We start from the raw sequence: 25125 nt of genomic DNA on the forward strand, positions 1-25125 counted from the left end.
TCATTTTTTACTCTTTATTTCAAAGGGACAGGATTATAAAAATAAGGAGATCTTGCTAAAGTTTCCAAAGACACAAGTCTGACTACAGCTGGAATACTTGCATATCATAATATATGAACTCCTGAACAGCAAAATGACCAGATGATATACTTAGGATCACAACTGCATTTGTAATGCACACACAGAGAATCTGTGACTCACAGTGAATTGTAAATTGCAGGAATGCTCCTTCTAGTTCTATCAGTGTAGTATGGGCTCATGTTAACCTCACCTCATTTTCACCTCATCATCCAAAGCTACATCACCATTCAAACTCACACACAATTCAGCCTTTAAGTAGAATTCCACAGAGCCAATGTTCCTTTGAATGATGAGTTGTACGTATGTTTGGCATCCAGAGTTTGCTTGCCAAATTTGAAAGAGGCAATGATCAGAAACAGTAAGATCTGTGCAGCTGGTACATGTTCCCCTGGCTGTTTGTTCAAAAGTCAAGAGTAACTCCATATCTCTGTTTGGAAAGGGGTTAAAAATTTTCCATTGCCATCCTGTTCACTGCTGTCCAATAATACAATTTACATATGTAATTCTGTGAATGTTAAGCATGAGTAGTAATTCCCTACTACTAAATAAACTGTGAATTCTCACTTCCTTGGTTTGCTAGAGGTAAAAGTGTGTTGGATTTACCCTTCTGCTGGTGGCACCAACTTACAGAGAAAAGAACATTTGGCACAATAAAGTGCCATTTGACAAATTGACAGTCATTTGGAGCTTTCTTCCTTAAAGCATGCAATGACTGTTAAAATACAAGCAAAGATATTGAAAATTTCACTGAAGAGTTAGTTTCAAAATGAGAACACAGTTTTGAGAAGATGATAAAGGCAATACTAAATTCTTAATATATGAAACTTAAAAAGGACATATTTGAAAATAAACATTTCAGCATTCAAATTAAGATTACAGCAGAAGCTTGCTCCTTTTAAGATGATATTGTAAATATCATCTATAGAAATCTAAGCACTTTCAATATTTAAACTAGAGCAATAATTGTCCAGGTGAAATGTTGCAAATGTAAGTGTGTCATGAAGCCTTCCACTTACATTTCTTCAACTTACATAAAATGGTGCCATTGCATTGATTGCAGAAGTAACACTCCCAATCTGGCCCCCACCATTTTCTTGTGGCTCAGGATAATAGGATAGGAAGTATTTCACACTCTGAACAAATGTGTGTCACTCTTTTTTTTCTGAAACCTGACTCTTAGGCTTTAAGCACATGAGAAAAATGTGCTTTTCTGAAGTACTTTGAAGAAGTCTGGTACCTTTTTGGAGAGGTCAGGGACATTTTTGGGATTGATTAATGTTGCATATAAGGTGGGGTAAGCTCCATGGAATTGTGAAGTTGGCAAATCGTTTAAATCCCCTGACCTTTAGACCATGAAGGAAAAAGCCTGCAATGATGAGCAGTTGAAAAAAATCCGTAAAAATTCAATTTCAGTAAACATAAATTTAAGGGCTATTGTTAAGGGATTAGATGATCACAGTAGGATGAGGGGTTGGGGAAGGCAGTAAGCTCATAGTTGAATTCACATTTTGAAGTGTATAAAAATGGAGCTTTATTTCATGTGGGGCTATGAATACAGGTGTTTGTTTTCGTTAAAAAATAAGTACTTCACAAGATATAAATGTATTAAATGGGCTTTTGTCACAGAAATTTTATTTCGTATCTCTGGTATATACTTAAAACTTAATTTTATTTCACTTCAGTGGCTCTTGAGGAGTTTGCATGATAGAATATGGTGGGTGAGGTGCCAGTACAGTATGTCGTCTTAATTAGTACTCTTCCAGCATGCATAGCACATATAGATGGGTGCAAAAAAAAATCAAGTTGATCCTTGTTCCTTCTAGTGCTGTAGCATTGTCATGCAGTATTGAAGGCAATTGTGGTCCTGACTTTTCTTAATCAATATGAGCTATACCACACCCCCCTAACAACATCTGAATTCATTTTTATATGCACTACCGATGTCAGTGCATATTGAAGTTCTTGTGCAACATCTCATCAATTATTGCATTATTTCTTTAACACAAGCTAATGCAGAATGAATTTTCTATTTAAGTTTTTACCACTGTTCTGAAATTTGGCATTCACAAACTCACTGCTATTGTCCATTAAGAATTTTGTTGGTGACTCAAAGCCTGTGCTGACTCTCATTTTCATGACTTGTCCATTCTAGTCCTCCTGTCCTTACTGATAATTATTTTAAGTAAATGTAGTCACCATCATATCTACAATATATAATAGACAGCATTTTCAGTTTTTGACCCATGTCTTCATGTTCATGGCTGCTACCCCATTAAATTCCTGGACTAAAAGAATACTTAAAATCGGACATGGTATGACTTCTGATATTTAACCAAGGGATGCACTGTAATGCATTCTGTTGTACAATGGATATATATTGTTAATCTGTATATCTGGCATCCTTTAAAAGTATCTTTTTTTTCGAAGAGAAGGGATGAACAAATTTGTATCATCGTTTCCACATAGGTTTGTTTTAATCACCTATATCAGTGGAGGTCAATATCATTTCTTGGGCCTTTTGACAAGAAATCCACAATTTCCTCAATCCAATAGAATAATATCTTGATGCAGTGAATTGTAACTTCGAACACAAAATTTTCTTGATATTGGACTTTACCACATTGACTTTCAGAACTAACTCTTTCTTGAGTTAAAGACCATAAGAACTGCAGATACTGGCAATCCGAAACAAAAATAGAAATTGCTGGAAAATGTCAGCAGGTATGGCAGTATCTGTGGAGATAAATCCAAATTAATGTTTCAGGTCCAGTTCTGAAGAAGAGTCACTGGATCCAAAATGGGAGAAAGTGACAACTGCAGATGCTGGAGATCAGAGTCAAGAGTGTGTTGCTGGAAAAGCATCAGATTCTCCTGCTCCTTGGATAATGCCTGACCTGCTGTGCTTTTTTAGTGCCCCACACTCAAATCTGATCTCCAGCATCTGCAGTCCTCAATTTCTCCTCATTGATTTCAACCCAACTGCGAAGCCTCTTCCAAGGATGCCTATCTTGAAGAAGTTCCCCTCCTCTCTCTAAAAGGATTTTCGTGAGTCTCTCTCTCTCTCACTGCAACGTTATCGGTCATCTCCTCTACCCTGAAGCTCTTCAGCCACATCCTGAAGCAGGCTCACTACCACAGCCACCATATCTCCTTCCTCAGTGCCTGCCTATGCAACTGACTGATCCCACATGGAATCCAGACTACATTCAGGGATTCTCCTGCTCCTCAGATGTTGGCTGACCTGCAATGCTTTTCTAACACCACACTCTCACTGGAACCAAAATGTTAACTCTGATTTCTCTCCACAGGTGCTGCTAGACTTGCTGAGGTTTTCCAGCAATTTCTATTTTTAATTGAATTGCTTCAAATACCTGATTCCTTATCCTTGGACAACACCGTACAATTATGTTTAGTGTGGCACGAGAAATATCTATTGATTATTCCTTTTGGATTTCTGGGATTCATTCATTATTGCTAACATCCCAATCCTGCAATTTTCCTTTATACAGAAACCTATTTATGAGTATGATCCATTCCTCCCCCAAAAAATTTACAATTTACATCCTCATTTGGATGACTGCAACTAGACTCCTTTGAGAGTCAGAAATGATCATGTTTTGTTCTCTGCATCACTGTACAACTCCCAATATGTCCTGCAAAAGTAAATGCTAATAATAACCTTCTTAAAAGTTGTTTTTGGAAGGGCAGTCATCTTTTCAAAGAGAGAGTCACTTCCATGAAACTGAACATCTGTCAAAATCAGAAGCCTGTGTAAGTTTTAAATTTGTGCACAACCTGATTTTTTAAATGCCAACATACATTCCAGAAATTCTCGATTGGATTTCTTTTGTCTTTTGTATAATTGTCAAGCTCTTGAAAATATCTCATAGACTTGTAACAAGTTATCCTTTTTGTAAACTTCATCCATAATTCATATTAGTATCTGAAAATTCTTCACTTTATCCAGGTCAGTTACAACCAGTTCTGAAAATATTTTATTTGCCAATTTACTCATTTCTGGCAAGGATAAAGCCAGAGCTATACTTTGTTTTTCCTTTCTTAGAGAAGTGATCTGAATACATATCTTCACCATCTCCTTCAACTGCTTATATGGCTCCAATTCCAAAAACATCAGTGGATAATTATAATTTATGATTCAACAGCGTGACTGTAAAATGTCACTGAGAGTTTTGCATCTGTCAGAAATAGGGATTAACTTGAGCTTTCTTTATCCACCCACCCAAATAAATCAAGGCTAATCCTTCACTTGCATGTTTTGTATACCACTGCCCCATACATTGAATTAAGCAGCAAAAGACTTTCAGAGATTTACAAAGGTTTTATTGTACTTTTACAGTTTGAGATAAACATTAGCTTCCACTTCTTCCTTTCTAAACATTTGCTGTCCAGAAGACAACTCCCAACTGGGGCAGAACACAGTCCCACTGCCAAAAAATAAACCAATAGCTAAAACTGTCCACCAGGATCACTATAAGTTAACCAAGAATGCAAAACTCAAAAGAGGAGAAACTAAGTCACAATATCATGGAAGAGAGAAATAATGCAAATCAGCCTCGATAAACCTTTTTAAAAGGTAAGACATGCCACCAAAGCATCCAATTAACAAAATACAGCAAAACATTACTGAACAGAGCAATGTAGCAGTAACAAAAGAGGAGAGGAAACAAGAGGGACAAAGTCAAATCAGTGTTTATGGGTGCAAGACCCCAGGTTTCTGTTTTTAAATGAAACACAGCAATCTAACCATGCAAAAACCCAGTTGTTTTACAATTACTTATCAACCTTTTCAGAGATGTTGCTCCCAGGCTCTCTACTACTGTTCCACAAATTCCAATGAGTATCACCAGTTCTCGGTCAACTCTGGAGATTTTCTGTTTAAGCCTTAAAGGGAATTCTAACATTCTATTCGGAATCATCAACCCATTGTTTGTTGAGACAAGCTTTCATCTGGTTCTCTGATGCCTTTTCGGGATATCAGTAATTCTTACCAGGACAGACCTACATGTGACTCCAGACTCTCAGCAATATGGTTAATGCTCAACTACCCATAAATTGGCCTATAAAGCTAATCCTTTAAAGGACAGTTAGGGATGGATAATGAATGGTTGCCAATCCAGCAATACCAACATCCTGTGAAAAAATTAAGAAAATGAAATACACATCATGTCTGCAAAATATTGTCAATTTTTGTATGTAACACTGTTGTAGAATGCGGTTTCTGTACCAGATTTTAGTGTAATCTATAAATGACTGAAAAGTAATAAATTATTGATTGGATAAACCTACAATTGACCTCCATGACTACTTGTCTGACTTTCTTTAATGACTTTTGTAACTATTCCCAGTCATTTGTTCCTCAATCCCGATTAGTTTCTCTGAGAAACTATCTCCAGCAGATTTCTCAATCAAGTCTGTTTGATGGTGTTTTATATCTTTTTGTAACTTGTAGATGTTTTAGAGATGAACTATATCTCTGACCACAATCAAACTCTTTCTGTAGGCTTCTGAAATATGACTATTTCCCAGCAATAAATGTAGACAAAATATTTTTTCTAGTGTTTTAAAGCTAACCATCATATTGCAAACTGCTGTACATAATGTTACTGCCTTTGAAGCTATTAGTAAGATATTACTATTTCTCGAGATGGATTCCTGTTGAAAACTTATGAAGAAAAAGTCAAAATAATGTTCTAAAGAAGAGTCACTGGACCTGACACGTTAACTCTGTTCACAGATGCTGTCAGACCTGCTGAGTTGCTCCAGCAATTTCTGTTTGTGTTCATATTTCCAGCATCTGCAGTTCTTTCTTTTTCAGTATGGTATCAGACTGAATCAATCTCGGTCTACTGTTTCATATTGAGAACAGTGTCAAGGAATTATGTGACAAGCAAATCTTTTTTCATTCAAAAAAAAGCATCTTCGTATTTACTTATATATATATTTCTTTCCATTTCTACCAGGATACAAGAATGTGCAAACCCCACACAGATAATCACTTGAAGGTAGAATTGAACCAAGGTCCTTGCGCTGTGAGGTAGCGGTGCTAACTAAAGGGGCATGATGCTACCCAGAAATGGTACCAGCTCTGTGTCAATTTTTGTCAGATTACATAACTGTAAAGTAACTTTGAGGATTATTTGATATTTAAGCCACCACATAAATATATTATGCTATTTGTCCCTGAAACCAGGGTCACTTAAAACAAAAATCAGGAGTTCCCTTTATTATGCATCTCAGGCTTTTAGAGTGAAGAGTCTTTTTCTTTTTAGGTATCCTTTCAACTAGTAATCATTACCACTGCTGCAGTCCTCTCCCTTAAGAGGTATGCCTGCCTTCAGGGAATGCAGGATGTAGGGCAGCAACCTGAAATTAAAATGTAGGCAAGTTCAACTTAGGTAGTGATTATTCTAGCTCATGTAGATTCTGAAATGTTGCTTGTATTTCTTCTGAAAATGAATCCATTCCTCATACCCAAATTTGAGATATATGATCATTGAATTTGTATTGTCACCTTTAAAGTCAGCAGTGCTCATTAAATTGATGGATTGAAGAAGTGGATGGGGGTGAGAGAATAAGGTAAAGGCCAAATGATATTTTTTCCTGACAGAATAAAAGGGCAACAAACAGTAGAAAAGCGATAATAGATTGCTAACGGGGTCTCTGTTTTCTTTCATTTTCCTTTAGCTTGTTCTGTTGTTGTTACAGTTTTATGTCTGTTGCGATTTTACTGTACAAATGAATTGTGTTTTATTTTTGGAGAGGGAAATATTTTCATGTTTCACCTGACACCCATTATGTTATCTCCTCCTTGTTAGGGACCAAGTGTTGTTGTGTAGATGTATGAACATGTCATTAAGTATCTAATTCTGCAAATACAGTATAGTAAAAAAATCTAACCTTCCCTAAAATGATACCCTAGTCCCATCATTTCTCTTTGAAATACCTGTCACAAAGAATTTTACAGGGTATTCATCTCAACTCCCTGGACAAAGTTGAATCGTATCCCAAATGTTTTTTAGATTAGATTAGATTACTTATCTTGCTGCATTTGGACATGGACTACTTCAGTATTTGAGGAGTCACAAATAGTGCCAAACATTGTGCAATCATCAGCAAATGTCCCCACTTCTGACTTTGATCAAGGGAATGCCACTAGCTAAGCAGCCGAAGATGGTTGGGCCCAGGACACTACCCAGAGAAACTCATGCAAAAATGGTGATGGGATTGAGCTGATTGACTTCCCAACAACCACGGCAATCTTCCTTTGTGCTAGCTGTGATTCTAACCAATGGAGAGTTTCCCCCTTTTTTCCAATTGACAAGTTTTGTTCAGGCTCCTTGATGCCACACTGACTCTCAGGTAGCATTGGTGCCAAGGGTAATCACTCTCACCTCATTCTGGAATTCAGCTCTTTTGCCCATGTTGAAACCAAGGTTGTGATGACGTTAAGAGCTAGTTGACCCTGGCAGAACACAAACTGAGCATCAGTGAGCAGTTTATTACCAACTATATGTTACTTGATAGCACTGTTTATAACACTTTTTGTTTCTTCCCTGATGAACAAGAGTAGACTGTGGGCAATAATTCTCTACTTTGGACTTGTTCTGTTTTTTGTATTCCGGACATACCATAGCAACTGGTTGGGTAGATGGAGGTTTGTCTCATATTGAAACACCTTAGCTAGAGGTGTGGCAAGATCTGGAGCACAATTCTGCATTGCTATTACCAGTATGTTGTCAAAAAATTGTCTGTGTACACAGATTTTGCAATATCCAGTGTCTCCAGCTATTTCTTGATTTCATGTGGAGTAAATGAAATTGACTGAAATCTGGCATCTGTGATGCTGGAGACCTCGGCACTTCTGACTGAGGAGTTTTGCAAAATGCTTTATGTTTTGCTGTAATGTTTTAGAGATAGAGTCTTTCATTCTCCTTGTATTGTAGTTATAAACAGAATAGCTTAGTTATGAAAATGCCATTGTTTTTTATTTCAAGCACTTTCTATGTAAATGAACTTTAAGGCAGAATCACAGCTAACTCTTCAAAGTGAAATTTATTTACGTATTCAAACCCAAGGTAGTTTTTAGGATTTTTCTAACAAGCACACAAAAAATCAAAAGGGAAAGGATATGATTTTATAACTAAGAATAAATTAAAACCAGAAGTGTAGCTATTAGGTGTGATGACAAAGGATCATGATCCCAATGTACCATTGACATTATTAACCTTATACTCCAGAATGTGTTTTTTAAAAGGATCCTGCTACAGCCAAAAAATTACTGCAGATATAAATTCACTCACTGACTGGTACAGTCTTGTTTGGGACCCAAAGAATGTGACACCTGTGGAGTATTCACCTGTGGAAAATTCTGTTTTGCTGTTCAATTTTTATAACACACAATATCAAAAATAAATCAAAGAAAAATTGACACTTAGCGATCTACTTTTAGTTCATTTCTATGCCCTACATAGGCAGTTCATGACAAGCTACAACTCATTTGTGCCAGCCAGACATTTTGGACAGTATACACAAAGTGAGTTGTTCAGAAATGAGGGACATAGAATCGTGATAAAATAGTACTGTTGCCTGAAGAAAAGTGTGAATGCATTGACTGATTAGATTCCCTACAGTATGGAAACAGGCCCTTTGGCCCAACAAGTCCACACTGACCCTCTGAAGAGTAACCAACCCAGACTCATTACCCTATCCTATATTTACCTCTGAATAATGCACCTAACAATATGGGCAGTTTAGCATGGCCAATTCACCTGACCAGCACATCTTTGGATTGTGGGAGGAAACTGGAGCACCCGGAGGAAACCCACGCAGACACGTGGAGAATGTGCAAACTCCACACAGACAGTCACCAATTGCGGAACTGAACCTGGATCGCTGCTGTTGTGAGGCAGCAGTGCTAATGACTGAACCACTGTGCCGCTCCTTGTTAATTTTTTGAGAAGATAACATGCTTTACATGACATGAAAAAGGATATATTTTGCAATCATTCATTATTCTTTTCCAATTTGAATCAAATTTGTTGAATGTTATGAACCTTTGCAAAATTATTTATTTTGTGCAATTTATAAGGTATGAGGACAGTTAGTACATTTGGTACACCACTGTAGAATTACAAAACAAAATAGTTAAATGTAAAATAATCGAAACCGTTTATAATCCACTGAATACTCTCATCAGACTATTTTAATTGCACAATGTCATAGCCCTTACTTATGCAGGAATTTTATTTCAGTACATGCAAACGATAACTTCATTGGTTCTATTAGTTTGCTGTTCATGGCCCTGGTTACTTATATTTACCTAAACTTCTCAATAACTCTACTACACCAAATTAATTTTCTTTATCTCTGTGACTCTGTCTTACCACAGCTAAAATAAATATGCACCTTAGGATAATTCTATGGTCTGGACTTGTTCAAACTACAAACTACTTCAGATCTGTTTCAATTTGGATTGATTCTTATTGTTCTTATTGATTTGCCCAAGAATCTGATGCACAAGTTCTGGAGAACAGAAGAAGATGGCTCATGTGTGCTGCTGAAATAATTGGACATTCCACAGTCTAGTTATGCCTCAAAATTTCAAATGGATGGTGGAATTTAATATAGATCACACAATGAGATTTTAGCACAATTTACATATCGTACATTCATAATATGGTTTGCAAGACATGGATTTGATTAATATTAAAATTAGGTTTAGAAATAATCAGATAACCTATTTGCTATGGATTCTTAAATTATCATTGAATACTGGCTGACAGTAAAACTAATATGTGGAAATAAGAGACATCTAAACCTGTTTTATGATTAAAATATACATTTTCTCAACAGTTCCACCAAAGATCTACAACATCTCATCTAACATTACGGTGAATGAAGGCAGCAATGTGACTCTTGTGTGCTTGGCTAATGGAAGACCAGAACCTGTCATAAATTGGAGACACATTTCTCCTTCAGGTAAGAGCAATATTGATAATTTTGAACTAATTCCAGGCCCTTTTATCACATATATCAGCTTATGTACATAAAACCGCTGTTGTATTGATCCATTTGATTATGGGATTTTGGACAGAAATTAGCATGAGGCTCTCATTTCATATTTGCTAACTTTAAAGAGTAAATATCCCATTATCCTATTGGACTCCAGGAAAAAAGAGCTATTCAGCACAAAAGTACAACATTAAATAACACTAGACACTGAACTGGAAAATGTTTGTTATTGGAATTGTATCTGTAACCTGATTGATACTTTTGCTATAAAATGTTAAGATTTTAAAAAACAACATCAATTGAAGAAATCAGCAATAAGTGGATTCATGTGACTAGTTATGGTTTAATGTGTCATTTCATTCAGAGCAAAATTGTCAGTGATGACTAAATTCCCTGAATGTCTGTAAACCAGATTAAGCCATCTTCTGAACATTTTCAAATGTAGCATTCACTGTTAAAGTTCAAATTCACCAATAATTTTGTGAATGCAGATTGAAATTGCAAAAATAGGTCTCAGAAAGTGTGGAGGGCCAAATCTACACTTTCTTTTACTACTTAGGCAACATTTTTGCTAAACTGGAGAACATGTCATTTGGAGGTCAGAGGTCTGAGGGGTACAAAACAAGATTCAGCAGCAACTTTACCTGGAGTAGGCAATTAGGAGCCAGTAGGTGGGGAAGACTCCTATAGACAATGGTGGGCAGATCTTCCATGCTGCTGGTTCAATTAAAGGGTCAGTTGCTCTGAAACCACAAACATGTCACCTAGAGATGGAGGATCCCTTGGTGAGAGAAGCATAGCTTGATTTTTTTTTTGGATGAGCCATGCAGGCAGGACTCAGCAAATGGAGCAGAAACTTGTTCAGAAGCAATAGGCCTGCATGTTGGCCTCTGTGGTCAATGCCCTGTCCCTGAGACATGCAGCCTGTCATTTCTGTGTCATGCTGTGAATCATAGTGAGGTTACTTCGATGCAGCCAGAGTTAGGTTGTCTATTGTTGGCAAAATGTTGGCAGCTTGCTAAAATTGCTCATAATTCAGACTTTTGTGAAATAAAGTGTTAATAGTACCTTTACTCTAATGGTAGAAACTGAAGATGTATATCAAGAGCTGTGTCATGGTGACATCAGATCACTCAAGAACAGGAATCCAAGTGTATGGTCCCTCATCATCTCCTAGGTACAGGGTGTAAACCTTAAGCTTGTTGTTCACTGAGAAGGCGAGCATCTACCTTCTAAAATCAATCCAGATATCTCTATAATTATTCAGTTTGGCTTCCTTTCCCTTGTTCATCAAGCAACTGCTTCTCCCATTGGGTCCCTATCCTAAAATCAAACTGAGTTGAGGAGCTCTTTTGACATGGCTCTCTCTTACTTTCCAGGTTCAAATCTGGAAGGTGTTCAACTACTCTAAAAGGGAAAAGACTACTTTGTTTCAAATGAAGGCATTAGCAATAAATGAATGCATATGACAGTTATGCTTGAATATGTCATTTCACTCAGAGCAAACTCACAAAATAATGAGTTGAGTCACTATCTCAGAATTATTTCAGAATTTTTTATCTCAAAAATTTAAGTTAATCATTGTCTGTTTGAACGTATGATTTTTAAAGTTTCAAGGTCACAATTATTTTGTTTAAGAGAGGAAATGACACTTCATTTGAAAGGAATTTCAGTTGTTGTGTTGAAGCTTCCACATGTTATCTGTTTTGTTTCGTTGGGTTTAGCTGATGTAACAGTTTGGTAGTTGAAGTAAAGATAGGTATGATAGATTCACAAAGAATCTACAATCGCCATTGCTTTGTTGAAAGGAACAGCCTGCTCCTCATACTGAAGGCATATCATTAAAACAGACTATCAAATATTTTGTTGAAAGAAACAATGTGAGCTGACATGTAGTACGAAATAAATGGTGTTTGAAAATAACAGTTTCAATTGATTTGCACTGATGAAGAAAGAGCCTTTCATGTTGAACCTGTCTTTATTTGTCCTTGGGTGTATTCCTCCCTTAAAACGGTTTTACTGAACATGATTTTAGTGCTGCCTGCCATTATGACATTAATTCTGAGATGCAAACCAATTTTTTATGTTGCTTTATATTTTCTTTGTTCATTTACTGAATGAGTCTTCACTGGCTCAGCCAGTATTTATTACTCTTCCTAATTGCTCTTGAGAAGATGATGGTGAGCTGCCTTCTTGAAGCACTGGAGCTCATGTGGTGTAGGTGCATTCATAGTTCTGTCAGGAAGAGAGTTCCAAGATTTTGACCTATTGACACTGAAGAAAAAGTGACTTAGTTCCAAGTCAGGATGCTATGATATGTGGTTTGAAAGGAAACCTGCAGGTGGTGGTGTTCCTATCTGTCTTGTCCTTCTAGATGGTAGAGGTTGTGGGTTTGGAAGATGCTGATGAAGGAGCCACAGTGAGATAATGTAGTCCATCTTGTAGTTGGTATCTGTGCATTAGTAATGGAGGGAGTACATGTTGAAGATGATCTCTGGGTGGACCAATTCGGCAGGCTGCTTTGTCCTGGATGGTGATGTGGTTCTTGAGTGTTGTTGAATCTCCACAAATCCAGGAAACTGGACACCATTTTATCATTCTCCTGACCTATGCCTTGTAAATAACAGGAGAAAGTGAGGACTGCAGATGCTGGAGATCAGAGCTGAAAATGTATTGCTGGAAAAACGCAGCAGGTCAGGCAGCATCCAAGGAGCAGGAGAATCGATGTTTCAGGCATGAGCCCTTATTCAGGAGCACTTCCTGAAGAAGGGCTCATGCCCGAAACGTCAATCCGCCTTGTAAATAGCAGCCAGGCTTTGTGGAATCAGCATCATGTTAGTTGTTGCAGGATTCCTATCCTCTTTCCAGAGTCTTGGAGAAAGTGAGGACTGCAGATGCTGGAGTTCAGAGTCGAAGAGTGTGGTACTGGAAAAGCGTAGCAGGTTAGGCAGCATCCAAGGAGCAGGAGAAGTCTGACCTATCACCTTCATCCCCAACTTCATTTACCTATCGCATTCCCAGCTACCTTCCTCACAGTACCACCCTCTCCCATCTATCTCTCAGCCCCCTTGGGCCACTCCCTCATTGCTGATGAAGAGCTTATGCTCAAAACATTGACTCTCCTGCTCATTGGATGTTTCTCTTCAACTATTTACATGGCTTGTTGAATTTGGTTTCTGGTCAATGGTAACGTCCCAGGAGATTGATAGCAGAGGATTCAATAATGGTAATGCCTTTGGACATGAAGCATTGACAATAACACTGTAGCACATTAAAATGCAAATGATGGAGAATTTGACTCCTGATATCCAAACATAAAACAGGCCATTTTTAGTTCTGAGAAATCAGGTGAAGTGCCATTCCCATTGTATTGCTTTAAATGCTATAACTTTTAAAAAGACTTTTGTTATACAATAATCAGTGAAATTTGGAAATGCAATAGATAAATGTTTGTTGATCTTTATTACTATTCTTTTCTCACCCAATCCCTGTTCCCCATGCGAAGAAAAACTTGCTGTCAGCTGCAGTTAGCTGGATATGCCTATGTGACCAGATTCCCATAATAGATGCCTTAGCAATTAATCATTGTACCCATGCACAGGCCAACCATGAAAAATGCCACAAAAGTTTTAATGGTCATTTATAATTAGACTTAGTGTGCTAGGCATTTATGTTATTATATTATGTAAGAAATGGAATGTTCAACTTAACTTTAATTGTAAGACTTAAATCAATTACAGTTTTGGACTTAAGTTCTAAAACATCTTTCAATCCTGATTAGTTGTAAGAACTCTCCAAGAATATTTTCACAATTTCACAGAATTTATTAATTTTGAACACAATAAGAAAGAACAGTAATGCTTACAGTAATCTTTAATAAGACAGAAACTTTAACTTGACCAACTTGAGTTTTGCTGCTGGACACTTGGTTTTGTTTTGTTTTTCAGTCTTTTCTTTCTGTAAGCCTGCTTACTAAGAGTTTCAGCTTTTGAACCCTTGTTAGTCACGATCTCTGTGCATGGTCAGTGACATCGCAAAGCTCTGATTGGCTTGCCAATGCCTAAATGGGATATGATCAGTCTCAGATTGGCAAGTGGCATTTAGTGGACATTACATTGAGTCACTTTGTATTGTCTAATTCTTGGTTCTCTAAGATGATCATTATTTATGGGAGCACCCTGCTCATTTGTGATTATGCTGTTCCTTTAACAAGGTTATGATGCCCTCAGCATTTTTTTTTCAGAGAGGTTGTAAAAGACACAGACTCTGAAAAGTCTAAGTTGGATAGGTTTTAGGGCCAATTTGATTATAGCTAACAGATACTGCCTCAGAAAAAAGGCTTTCAAGTTTAAAACACTTGTCAATGTAAAGGTAGTGGACAGTTCTCCCCATCTCAGCTTTCTCTGGTTTGATTTGGTTTTTGGCCATCTGGCTATTCACTGAAAACAGTCAGGTGGTTTTGAAGCTGCTGGACCCAAACAAGCAGGTCCATGCTGGTCCTCTCTGAGATTTCTCCTGCAAAATCATTGGTTAGATTTTAAGTTTTGTACCAAGGGTTTTTTATGAGGATTGTTGCAAACATTGGGAACAAGTTGGGATAATCTGTTAGGTTTTTGGATAAATTAAGTTATTCTGTATTCTATTCTCTTTTGTTTGTGTTTCATTCAGTAACCTTGGAAATAAATTCTGTTTTGTTGAAACTAAGTGGTTTGACCAGCTGCATCTCTCATAGAATATCTGCTGTACACCTGCTTATAACAACTAACAAAGTTCGGGTCTGGGCTACTTTCTTTAAATGTTTTAAGGGAATCTGGCCTGGTCCATAACACATTACAACTTGTCCCTATTAGTTTGTTCATTTTATTGCTCTCTGCTAAGATAATCAGATGCCACAAGGCAATTTTTTGTGTGTCTGCTTCCAGAATATGTCATGCTTTGCCTTAATGACATAAATCATCCAAAATGTCTTTTTGATACATATATGCATTCTGGGAAGTTCAAGGTTTTATCAATATATTGTAGTTGAGGAAACCATCATTTAAATTTGACTTCAAGTTGACTGCCAAGAATAAGATACTTCATTTGTACTCTTTTGTTCTTTTTAGTTTATAGGATACAGGTATGAGATAAAGCAAACAAATTCAATTAATACACAAAAAAGACCAAAATAACTATATAACTACAAATCTTATTACAGTCCCGAACTGTGAAACAAAGAAGTGTGGGTGTTGCATACATTATACCTAAGTAACTTTTTTCTCTTTCAGGCACTTCAATTTTCTTTCAAAATACTATACTTGTCTGCAACATAACTGTATTTTGAAATCTAAAGTGATTTCAAAATTGTCCACATGTTTATGCTGTAATAAAACAAACCATAAAAGTGAATCTCCCTAGCATTTTGTCAGTGTTCGCTTGGGAGCGCATGGTAAATCTCACCTGAAAGCATAAGCTTTGGACAAAGGCATGATGTGATAATATTTTACAGTGATTATAAATAAACAGAATATATTAATACCTTGCTTGATCATTACACTGAAAGAAACTGTTGGAAAACAAATTCAATCCTGTAACTTCCTGAACTAAATCTCAGTACAAGAAGAATGAATTATTTATACAACACTTCTCTAAATAGCTTTGTAGTTATGTACAAGGAAGTATTCAAGTACTAACACTACATTCACAATAGTTTACATTTATGTTCCCTTGTCTCCTTTCATACTGTACTGGCTGTTCATCTGTACAAAAATGCGTTTAAACATTCCTTGACTATGTCATACAAAGCATTGGAAAAATGTGTAACATTTGCGTCAATGGTGTTACAACTATATCCTTAGACTGGCATTTCCTTGAAGTTTGCCAAGGAATGACAATGTTTCTATTTCTTTTCCTGGAAACATACTTTGCATTATCATTCAGCATATCAAGAAACAAAGCTTGTCTTTCTGTCCATGAGATTTGGGTATTACAAGCAAGGCTTTCAAGAAGGTGGTGTTGAACTTGTGTTATTATTATAGATCATAGATTCATACAGCGCAGAAAAAGCCCTTCGACCCATCGAATCTGCACAGACATAACTACCACTAAAAGTGCACTTATCCCAACCTCCTGTACTTGTCCCATATCCTTGAATGTTATAATATTTGAAGTACTCATCCAAATATTTTTTAAAGGTTGTAAGATTTCCAGCCTCTACTACCTTCATAGGCAGTGCATTCCAGATTCTCATCACCCACTAACAGGAAAGGTTTTTCTCCCAAATCCCCTCTGAATCTCCTGCCCCTCACGCTAAATCTATGCCCTCTCATGACTGATCCCTCGATCAAAGGGGAAAGCTGCTCCATCTTCATCCTGTCCAGATCCCTCATAACCTTATACAATTCAATAATTTCCCCACTCAATCTTCTCTGCTTTAAAGAAAACAATCAAAGCCTATCTTGACTCTCCTTGTAGCTCAGCTTCTCCCTCCCAGGCTTCATCCCGGTGCACTTTCTCGGTACTCTGTCTAGTGCTATCACATCCTTCCAATAGTGAGGTGACCAGAACTGCACACAGTATTCCAGTTGTGGCCTGACCAACTCTCTGTACAACTCCAACATTTTCTCTTTGCTCTTATACTCTCTGCCATGACTGATGAAAGCAAATGTCCCAAATGCCTTCTTAATTATCCTATTTATTTTCTTTGCTGACTTTAAATATCTGGAAATAATTATCCCAAGATACTGATGCTCGTCAAGATGCCCAGTGTCCTACGTTCATTAAATACACACTCATGTTTCTTCTTCCAAAGTGCACCACCTCGCACTTACCAGTTTTAAATACCATTTGTCACTGGTCTGCCTATCTGACCAACCCATCTATATCTTCCTGTAACCGACAACTATCTTCTTCACTATTCACCATTAACTACCAATCTTGGTGTCGTCTGCAAATTTGCTTAACATCACCCTGCCTTTTCATCTATATCATTTATGCATTTAACAAACAATAAAGGTACAGTTCTGATCCTTGTGGTATACTGCTGGACACAGGCCTCTGGTCACTCAAACAGCCTTCTTCCACTACCCTTTGTGTCCTACTACGAAGCCACTTGATGAACCATCTTGCCAAGTTTCCCTCAATTCCATGTGCTTTAACCTTCTCAAAGAGTCTTCCGTATGGAAACTTGTCAAAAGCTTCGCTGAAATCAATATAAACTAAATCAACTGAAATTCCCTCATCCACACACTTGATTACATTTTCAAAAAATTCTAACCAATTTGTTAGGCAGGACCTCCCTGTAACAAAACCATGCTATCCCAAATTAATTCATGTTTTTCCAAGTGGGTATTAATTCAGTCCTTCAGAATTTTCTCCAAGTTTCCCTACCACTGGCATGAGACTTACTTTTTTTGTAATTTGCTGGTTCATCTCTACCACCCTCTTAAAACATGGTGCCACATTAGCCAGTCAGCAGTTCTTTGGCACCTCCAAGTAGCCAAAGAGAAATTAAAAATTGATATCAACGCCCCTGCAATTTCCTGCCATGCCTTCCACATTAGCCTGGGATGCAATTCACCTGGACCAGAGGATTTGCATGTCCATTTTTAAGCCTGACAGAACATCCAATACATCCTCATTCCCTGTGTCCAACTGTGCAAGTTCCTCACAATCCCTTTTCCTGAAGTATCTGCCTACGTTCTCCTTTTCCTGCATGAAGACTGAAGAGAAGTAACCATTCTACACCTTTCCAACATCCTGTAGCTTAACACATAGGTCGCTCCCTTGATCCCTAATGAGCCCTATGCTTTCCCTGGTTAACCTCCTCCCTTTAATGTATATATAAAAAATGCTTTAGGATTCTCTCTACTCCTGTTTGCAGGTTGTTTTTCATGCCTATTTTTGCTCTTCTAATTGCTTTATTAAATTCCCTCCTGCACTTCATGTATTCCTCTACAGCCACAGCTGAATTGCGCCCTTTGGACTTGCTTAAAACCGCACTCTTCTTTATCCAGTCTTGAATTCCTCAGCATCCAAGGTTCCCTGAACTTAATGCTCCTACATTTTCCTTTAAAATGTGCTGGCTGGATTCAGCTGCATTCTCCCCAGCTCCTTTTGAATGCCATAACCCCCATCCTCTGCTCTCCCGCATCCCCCAACCATTGCTCCACTATAGAATTATCCGCAAGGAACTGCTCTTAGTCTACTTAGATCCTGCCATATTCTAATAAAATCTGCCTTCCCCCAATCCAAAGCTGGCCTTTGCAGGCCATCTTTTTCCTTGTCCAGAGCAAATTTGAACTGTACCATATTGTGGCCTAAATGTTAGCCAACCGCCACACCAACCACTTGTCTGGCTTCTTTCCCCAGAAGCAGATCCAGCACTGCGCCATCCCTAGCTTGGCCTTCTATATATTGATGCAAGAAGTTTCTCTGGATATATTTTCAAGAAATCCACCCTTTCTAAACCTTTAACACTATGTCTATCACAATTTATGTTGAGAAAGTTGAAATCCACTAATATAATTACCCAATTATTTCTCTTACGCACTTCTGTCAACTGTTGCCATATTTGTTTCTCTAGTTTCTGCTGTTTCTTTGGGGCCTATAATACACTCACAGTAAAGTAGCTGCCTACTGTAGCTGTTTAGCATTCTTGAGTTCTCCTCACAAAGCCTCATTTGAGGATCCTTCCAAGATATCATCTCTCCTTATTTCAGTAATTGACTCTTTAATTAATAGTGTGATACCCTCCTCTGTCTCACCTAAAGATCCTATGCCATGGAATATTGAGTTGCCAGTCCAATTCTTCCCTCAACCATGTTTCTGTGATAGCAACAATATTATACTTCCATGTGTCAAACCATGCCATTAACTCAGTAATCTTACCTATTACACTCCCAGCATTAAATCCTATCCAAACTTGCCTTACTGTCATGAAAGTTGATCAGTTGATTCCATGGTATTCACAGGCATAAAATTGCCCCCTCAGCCTTAGGAGGTCAGAATTCAAATTGTTAGCTTTGCCGATTTGCGTAGGTCATTGCACAGTTTGTGTTTATTAATTACATTCTCGGATACACAAGGAGTTGGGTGTTATCTGAATGTTCAGTTAGCATTCCAGAAATGTGCACTACCTGCTGTAATTCTGTGATTGTGTGAGAATCTTCTTCAGTATTTCTAAAATGATTTACTTTTTTTTTGCAAGATTAAGATAACGTGGACCATTATCTCACAATATCACAGTGGTCAGATGTTGCAATTGTCTGTTGTTTTGAAATTGAGCCCAAGCATATCCTAAATTTGCCTTAATATAACTTCATTGATAACAGCTTCTGTTTTAACAATATTTGCTCTCAGACTTAGCCATTCTAGTAATGCTGAAGTTGTTTGCTATACATATAATATTTGTACATGGTCCAAACAGTCCATACTCCATTGCTGGCTGTATGTTAGACAATACATGTTTGCATTTAGTTGATATGTAAACTAACACTCATGTTCAGAAATGCTAGCCACTCTCCCTTACATCAGAGACATCTTGGAAATGAATGCCAGACTACTTAGACCTCTTGGCATCATGGTAGCCCACAAACCCACCAACACATTAAAACAGCTGCTAATGAACTTGAAAGACCCAGTACAGACAACAAGCAAAACTAGTGTCATTTATAAAATACCTTGCAAGAACTGTAGCAAACACTACATTGGATAAACAGGCAGAAAACTAGCCACCAGGATACATGAACATCAACTAGCCACAAAAAGACATGACCCACTCTCACTAGTATCCTTACATACAGACGAGGAAGGACACCACTTTGACTGGGATGACACATCCATCCTAGGGCAAGATAAATAGAGACATGCACGAGAACTTCTAGAAACATGGCATTCCATCTGGAATTCTATCAACAAATAAATTGATTTGGATTCCATTTACCACCCCCTGAGAAAAATAGCAGGAAATGACATCACCACAGGAAAGTGGGCCATGCCACCAGTGATTCATTCAGAGGCTCGCTGATGATGTTACCAAGTATGGTGATGAAACGTCCGAAAATGAACCTTCCATCTCAATGAACAAACCTACATTCATGCTTATTTGATCATGAGACAAGTGTTGGAAGGAGAATGTGTGTGTTAACAAAATAAATCACTTAATAGGGACTGAAATTCCTCAAAATATTGATCAAAGTTGATGGAAGAGGCTGATAAAACATTTGGAGGATTTCAATCCCATTCCACTGGAACAAGATCATATCATTCAGCCTCTTGGCCCTGCTCCAACAAATTCAATTACAGTCTGTATATCAACTTAATTTACCCACCTTGGCTCCATGCTCCTTAATATCCTCACGTAATTAAAAAAAGTCTTCAGTTTTGAAATTTTTAGTTGAGTTAACATCAACAGCTTCTTTAGAGAATTTGTTTTAGATTTCCATTACATGAAGAAATGCATCCTAATTTTACTCCTGAATTGCCAAACTTTAGTTTGAAGATGATTCTTCTGATTCTCTTCTTCCCATTAAATCCCTTAATCATTTTAAACACCTTAATTAGATTATCATTTGATCATCTAAACATTACATTCCTTTACTGCAGCATATTTTTCTATGAGCCCATGAACATAAGTGCTCAACCTTTTGAAAATGCTTTCTATCTGATTTTAAGGCTTTGGCCTAGATTTTCACCATGCTGGAGAGGCTTTCTGTTGGTGCTGAAATTCCCCCAATGAATTAAGCAAAAGCCTGGGTTCACACATTCTTAATTTGCAGACATATCTAATCATATAAATAATCATCTGTCTCAATTAAAATCTCACTTTGGTATCTCTATTGTCTGTAATCAAGAATGCTCAGAACAGGTCCAATTCAATGAATTTATTTTGGAGATATATGGTTTGGGAGTGGGAGTGGCATCAGATGCCTTATGGTGGCCTGGGGTGTGTAAGGTAGAATTTTGTATCATTAAAAGTAGATATGACTGTGCAAAACATGTGCAGGAATCAATTGGAATTATCATACAGTCTAATAACTGTCAAGTTGTCAAGGAACTGTAAAACTGTCAAGGGATTTATTACAAGCCTTAGACTTTCTATTACTGGAATAGTGCTGCATGACTGATTTCACAAGGATCTATTATCTCACTGGGGTGCCTTCCATTACAATTTAATATCACAAGTGTTTTTGAATTCTCTATAAAACTGAATTTTAATGCCGTTTCCACTGCAATAGACTGCATGCTTTTTGCAAGGCTTCATTGAAATGTTAGAATTTATATTAGTTAAGTGCTTTTTATTAATGAGAGTATTTATTTCAAGAGTGAAGTCAGCAGTGATGCTCTGAACCTTATATTTAATATAAATTTATTTCTTGTCTGTGTGTGGGTCCTAAAGACTGCCCATGGTGAGTAGTAGATGTGATAGTATGACCGATGAAGGGGAAAGAGTGCAGGTTGAATTCATAGATCGTAACACTTGGCACTAATTTTACATAGAGCCAAGATGCACAGGCATAGATTAGCACAGGGACTGTTGGAGGATAACTTAGATTTTTTTTTAATTCTAGGGAGTAAATACTAATTCCTTTCAAAAAGTAGAAGTTTTTAATCTGTGTAAGGCGTGAACTTATGTACCTCAAAGTATAGAGTTTGTACTTACTGTGTAAATCAGTGACAATATTCATAAAGACATTTTAAGAATAGTTTGGAAAGAGAAAATGTAGCACAGACACTGATAATAGAAAAGCCAGCAACATCTAGGACAAGATTGTTTATATCCTGGCTAGATAAAGGGGAATAGTAATGAAGGGCTACAAAGGCCTAGGGTACTATGTGTAGAGCGTAGGAAGGGAGGATGTAAAGAGGAGCATGGCTGGTATGAAGAGCCATGGGAGATCTGTAGAGGGGCCTAAAGTTTGAAGGTACTATGTCGTGGATTGTATAGATCATGGAGAGCTCTTGCTGGGGGTGGGAGATTGAAGAATAAGAATTTGAGGAATGTTTTTGCATATACTTTTTTTTAAGTGTTTTTCCACGTAGTGTCATTGCAAGAAGACAGATACATAGCCAGTATCTTCATGCATTACTAGGGTCATTCAGCCTACTTCCTGGAGTGCTGACTATTCCTGGGTCAAGTTGTGCAACTGGGAAATGTACCATCTCTGCTCTCCAGACCAGGGAACAAAACTTGGTCCTGATGTTCAAATTTGTGGTGATAGGATGAGGGTTCTTTGTAGCTCAAAATATTTTCAGGGTTATTGGAAATGTCTTCACGAGTATTTGCATGCATCTCTCATAAATTATGTTGTCTACCATCATTCATGCTGCAACAATTTCTTACAGAACAAAATATCTTAGGAAATTAACACTACCCTAAATCAAACCGTGTAATATATAATACTTACCTGCAATGTATAAAATGTATGCAGAGGTACAAGTCTTGCTCATGATTACAAATCTTGTGGATATACTGAAGCTTTCTGAAACTGAATAGAACTTTCAGAGGTAGCTCCATGAGTTGAACCTGAAATTTGCCCAAATGGGTATGTTTCATGTTTCAGGCTTCTTTGACCATTGTTTCATGTAAAAGATTATTTCAAAGCCTGCAGTTTCAGTTGAAGCATACAGGAAAGGAGTGAGTTTTCAAGGACTGCCTAATCGGAGTGTAAATCTATAATCACATGAAAGCTGATTGATATTCTAATCAGAAATAATTTTCCACAGAGACCAAAGAATGAACAATTTGGTGGCTTTCCTCCATTTAAAAAAGTAAATATTTTACATCGAGTAAATTCTTGTGCATCATGACATGTAGAATGTCATTCCCATTATCCTGCTGTATTCACTTTTATTTAATCCCTGTCGTGTTCTCTTTTGCATGCTTCTTTACCAATTACTGCTTTTCTTTCTATTCATCTGTATCCTGTGCTGCCAGTTCATATTGATATCCATATTTTATCATTCTGTTTTTATTTACATCATTGCAACTTCTCCCTGATGTCTTGCAGATCCCTGGCCTTTTGAAGGCGTTTCTGGCATTATTACAGTTCCTACAGGGGAAGCATAAACTGAAATAACCTAATTTACTGAATGAGCCCAAAATTAAGGAATGGCCAAATTTCTTAATGTAGTTTTTCTTTTAACTTGAATCAAGACTGTTGTAAGTTAAATATGAATTAACAAACAAAGCTGGTGAATTCAACCAAAAAGGTAAATTTCATTTTAAAACATTGAGACAAAATAGATACATCTTATGTCATCACAAGAATCTGCCACTTCAGTGTGGTACAACAGGTAACTTCAATCATTTGACCCTCTACTCACATTTATTGGAAGGCATATTCCAACCAAGATATCAAAACATACTTTAAAATGAAACAGGTGTATGTCTATGAACACTCCTTCACTGAGGTCATACCAGTTTTGATGGCATACCTTTCCTCAATTAGTTTTCAACTGACCAACCAGCAATAACTAGCTCACAATCTATTCTGCTAATATAAGCACACAGCCCTTTTGTATGACTGAGATATTTCCATGACTTTTTAACATTTAGTCCTTTTAGCTTGCTCATTTATCATTTACTCAAGAGGTTTTTTTTCTAATCAGATGTTGTACAGAACTTTGTTGGCTTCATCTCACAAATTTGGTGTTTGTCTTTCTATCTGCACACATGTTGATTTCCTTTATTCAACAGCTGTCTTATTTGTAGTGCTCCATTGTTTCTTCTCTGTGAGTGGCCATAATACTTTTTGTATCTTAATTTCCTGTTGTTTCTACTTACAGGTCAGGGGTCATCAAGTCACATAGATCAGTTTCCTTCATATACAAGAAAATTAAAAAAGATCTTTCCACAATGCATGCCAACCCTTAAACTTCCTCCTTAAACACTCTTAAAAATAATAACAGATTTCACAGACTTCTTAAAAGTTTTTTTTTAAATTGAACTGCTCCTAACTCAAAAGTCATCTTTGTGTTATTGGCCTTGACAACAATAGACATGGATCACAACATAACTTGATCATTGAACATAGCCCTTTGCACATAAGACCTTTACTGGGTGACCGTCTTCCTTTGGTCTTCTTTTGAGCAAAAGTAGTCTATATTAATTCTGGTTTGTTGCTGACATCTATATAATGAGGTCATGATGATGCTCTTTTAGGATTTCTGAGCATTCTATATAATTTATATGAGGATGGTGAGTTGATATACTGATATTTAAGGTTGATATATTGATATCTGAGGCATTTTAGCAACACCCAGTCATCACTGAAAAACGAATATAGTATTTATTGACTTCTACATTTGTATTTGCACATGTAAGAGGAGGCTTCTGTTTATTGTCTCTTGTCTATGAAACAAGTTGCTACATACTGGCATTTACTGCTGAACTATCATGAGGACAGCTCTTCTTGGAGTCTTGTTGTGCTGCTGGGTCCATCTGTTTGAATGAAGGAGTCACCTTCCAATCTGTAATCCACATGTAAATTGAGCAAATGTCAACCCATAGTTGTAGGAACAAGACCTCCATCACCTTCCCATGAAGGAAACATTCATTGAGTAGGTAGATTCAACAATGGCATGGCAGGGTGACGTGGTGGCACAGCAGTTAGCACTGCTGCCTCGCAGCACCAGGGACCTAAGTTTGATTCCAGCCTTGGTTGGCTATCTGTGTGGAGTTTGCACATTCTCCCCGTGTCTGCGTGAGTTTCCTCCAGTGCTCCGGTTTCCTCCCACAGTCCAAAGATGTGTAGGCCAGGTGAATTGCCCATGCTAAATTGCCCATCGTGTTAGGTGCATTAATCAGAGGAAAATGGGTCTGGGTGGATTACCCTTCGGAGGGTTAGTGTGAACTTGATGGGCTGAAGGGTCTGTTTCCACACTGTATGGAAACGAATGTCATACAAGGTTTCTCAATCATAAAACATAATAATGGTATCCATGTGGCCAATTAGCTTTCTTATGTAGAATGTACATTTTGCGAAGAGTAAGGAATCAATTAATTGATGTGTTATTGCCACTTGTCTGAGA

General features: G+C 37.4%; 1 protein-coding gene across 1 annotated transcript in view; it reads left to right on the plus strand.

Moving 5' to 3' along the window:
- The window catches only part of lsamp (limbic system associated membrane protein), an 855795-nt gene that overhangs the window by 502064 nt on the left and 328606 nt on the right, over positions 1–25125 (plus strand). Inside the window, exon 3 of the mRNA XM_060833006.1 lies at positions 9955–10080. Within this exon, the coding sequence (XP_060688989.1) occupies positions 9955–10080 (126 nt within the window). The remainder of the gene's footprint in view (positions 1–9954; positions 10081–25125) is intronic.

Source organism: Hemiscyllium ocellatum, chromosome 12 (genome assembly GCF_020745735.1).
Source record: "Hemiscyllium ocellatum isolate sHemOce1 chromosome 12, sHemOce1.pat.X.cur, whole genome shotgun sequence".
Lineage (NCBI taxonomy): Eukaryota > Metazoa > Chordata > Chondrichthyes > Orectolobiformes > Hemiscylliidae > Hemiscyllium > Hemiscyllium ocellatum.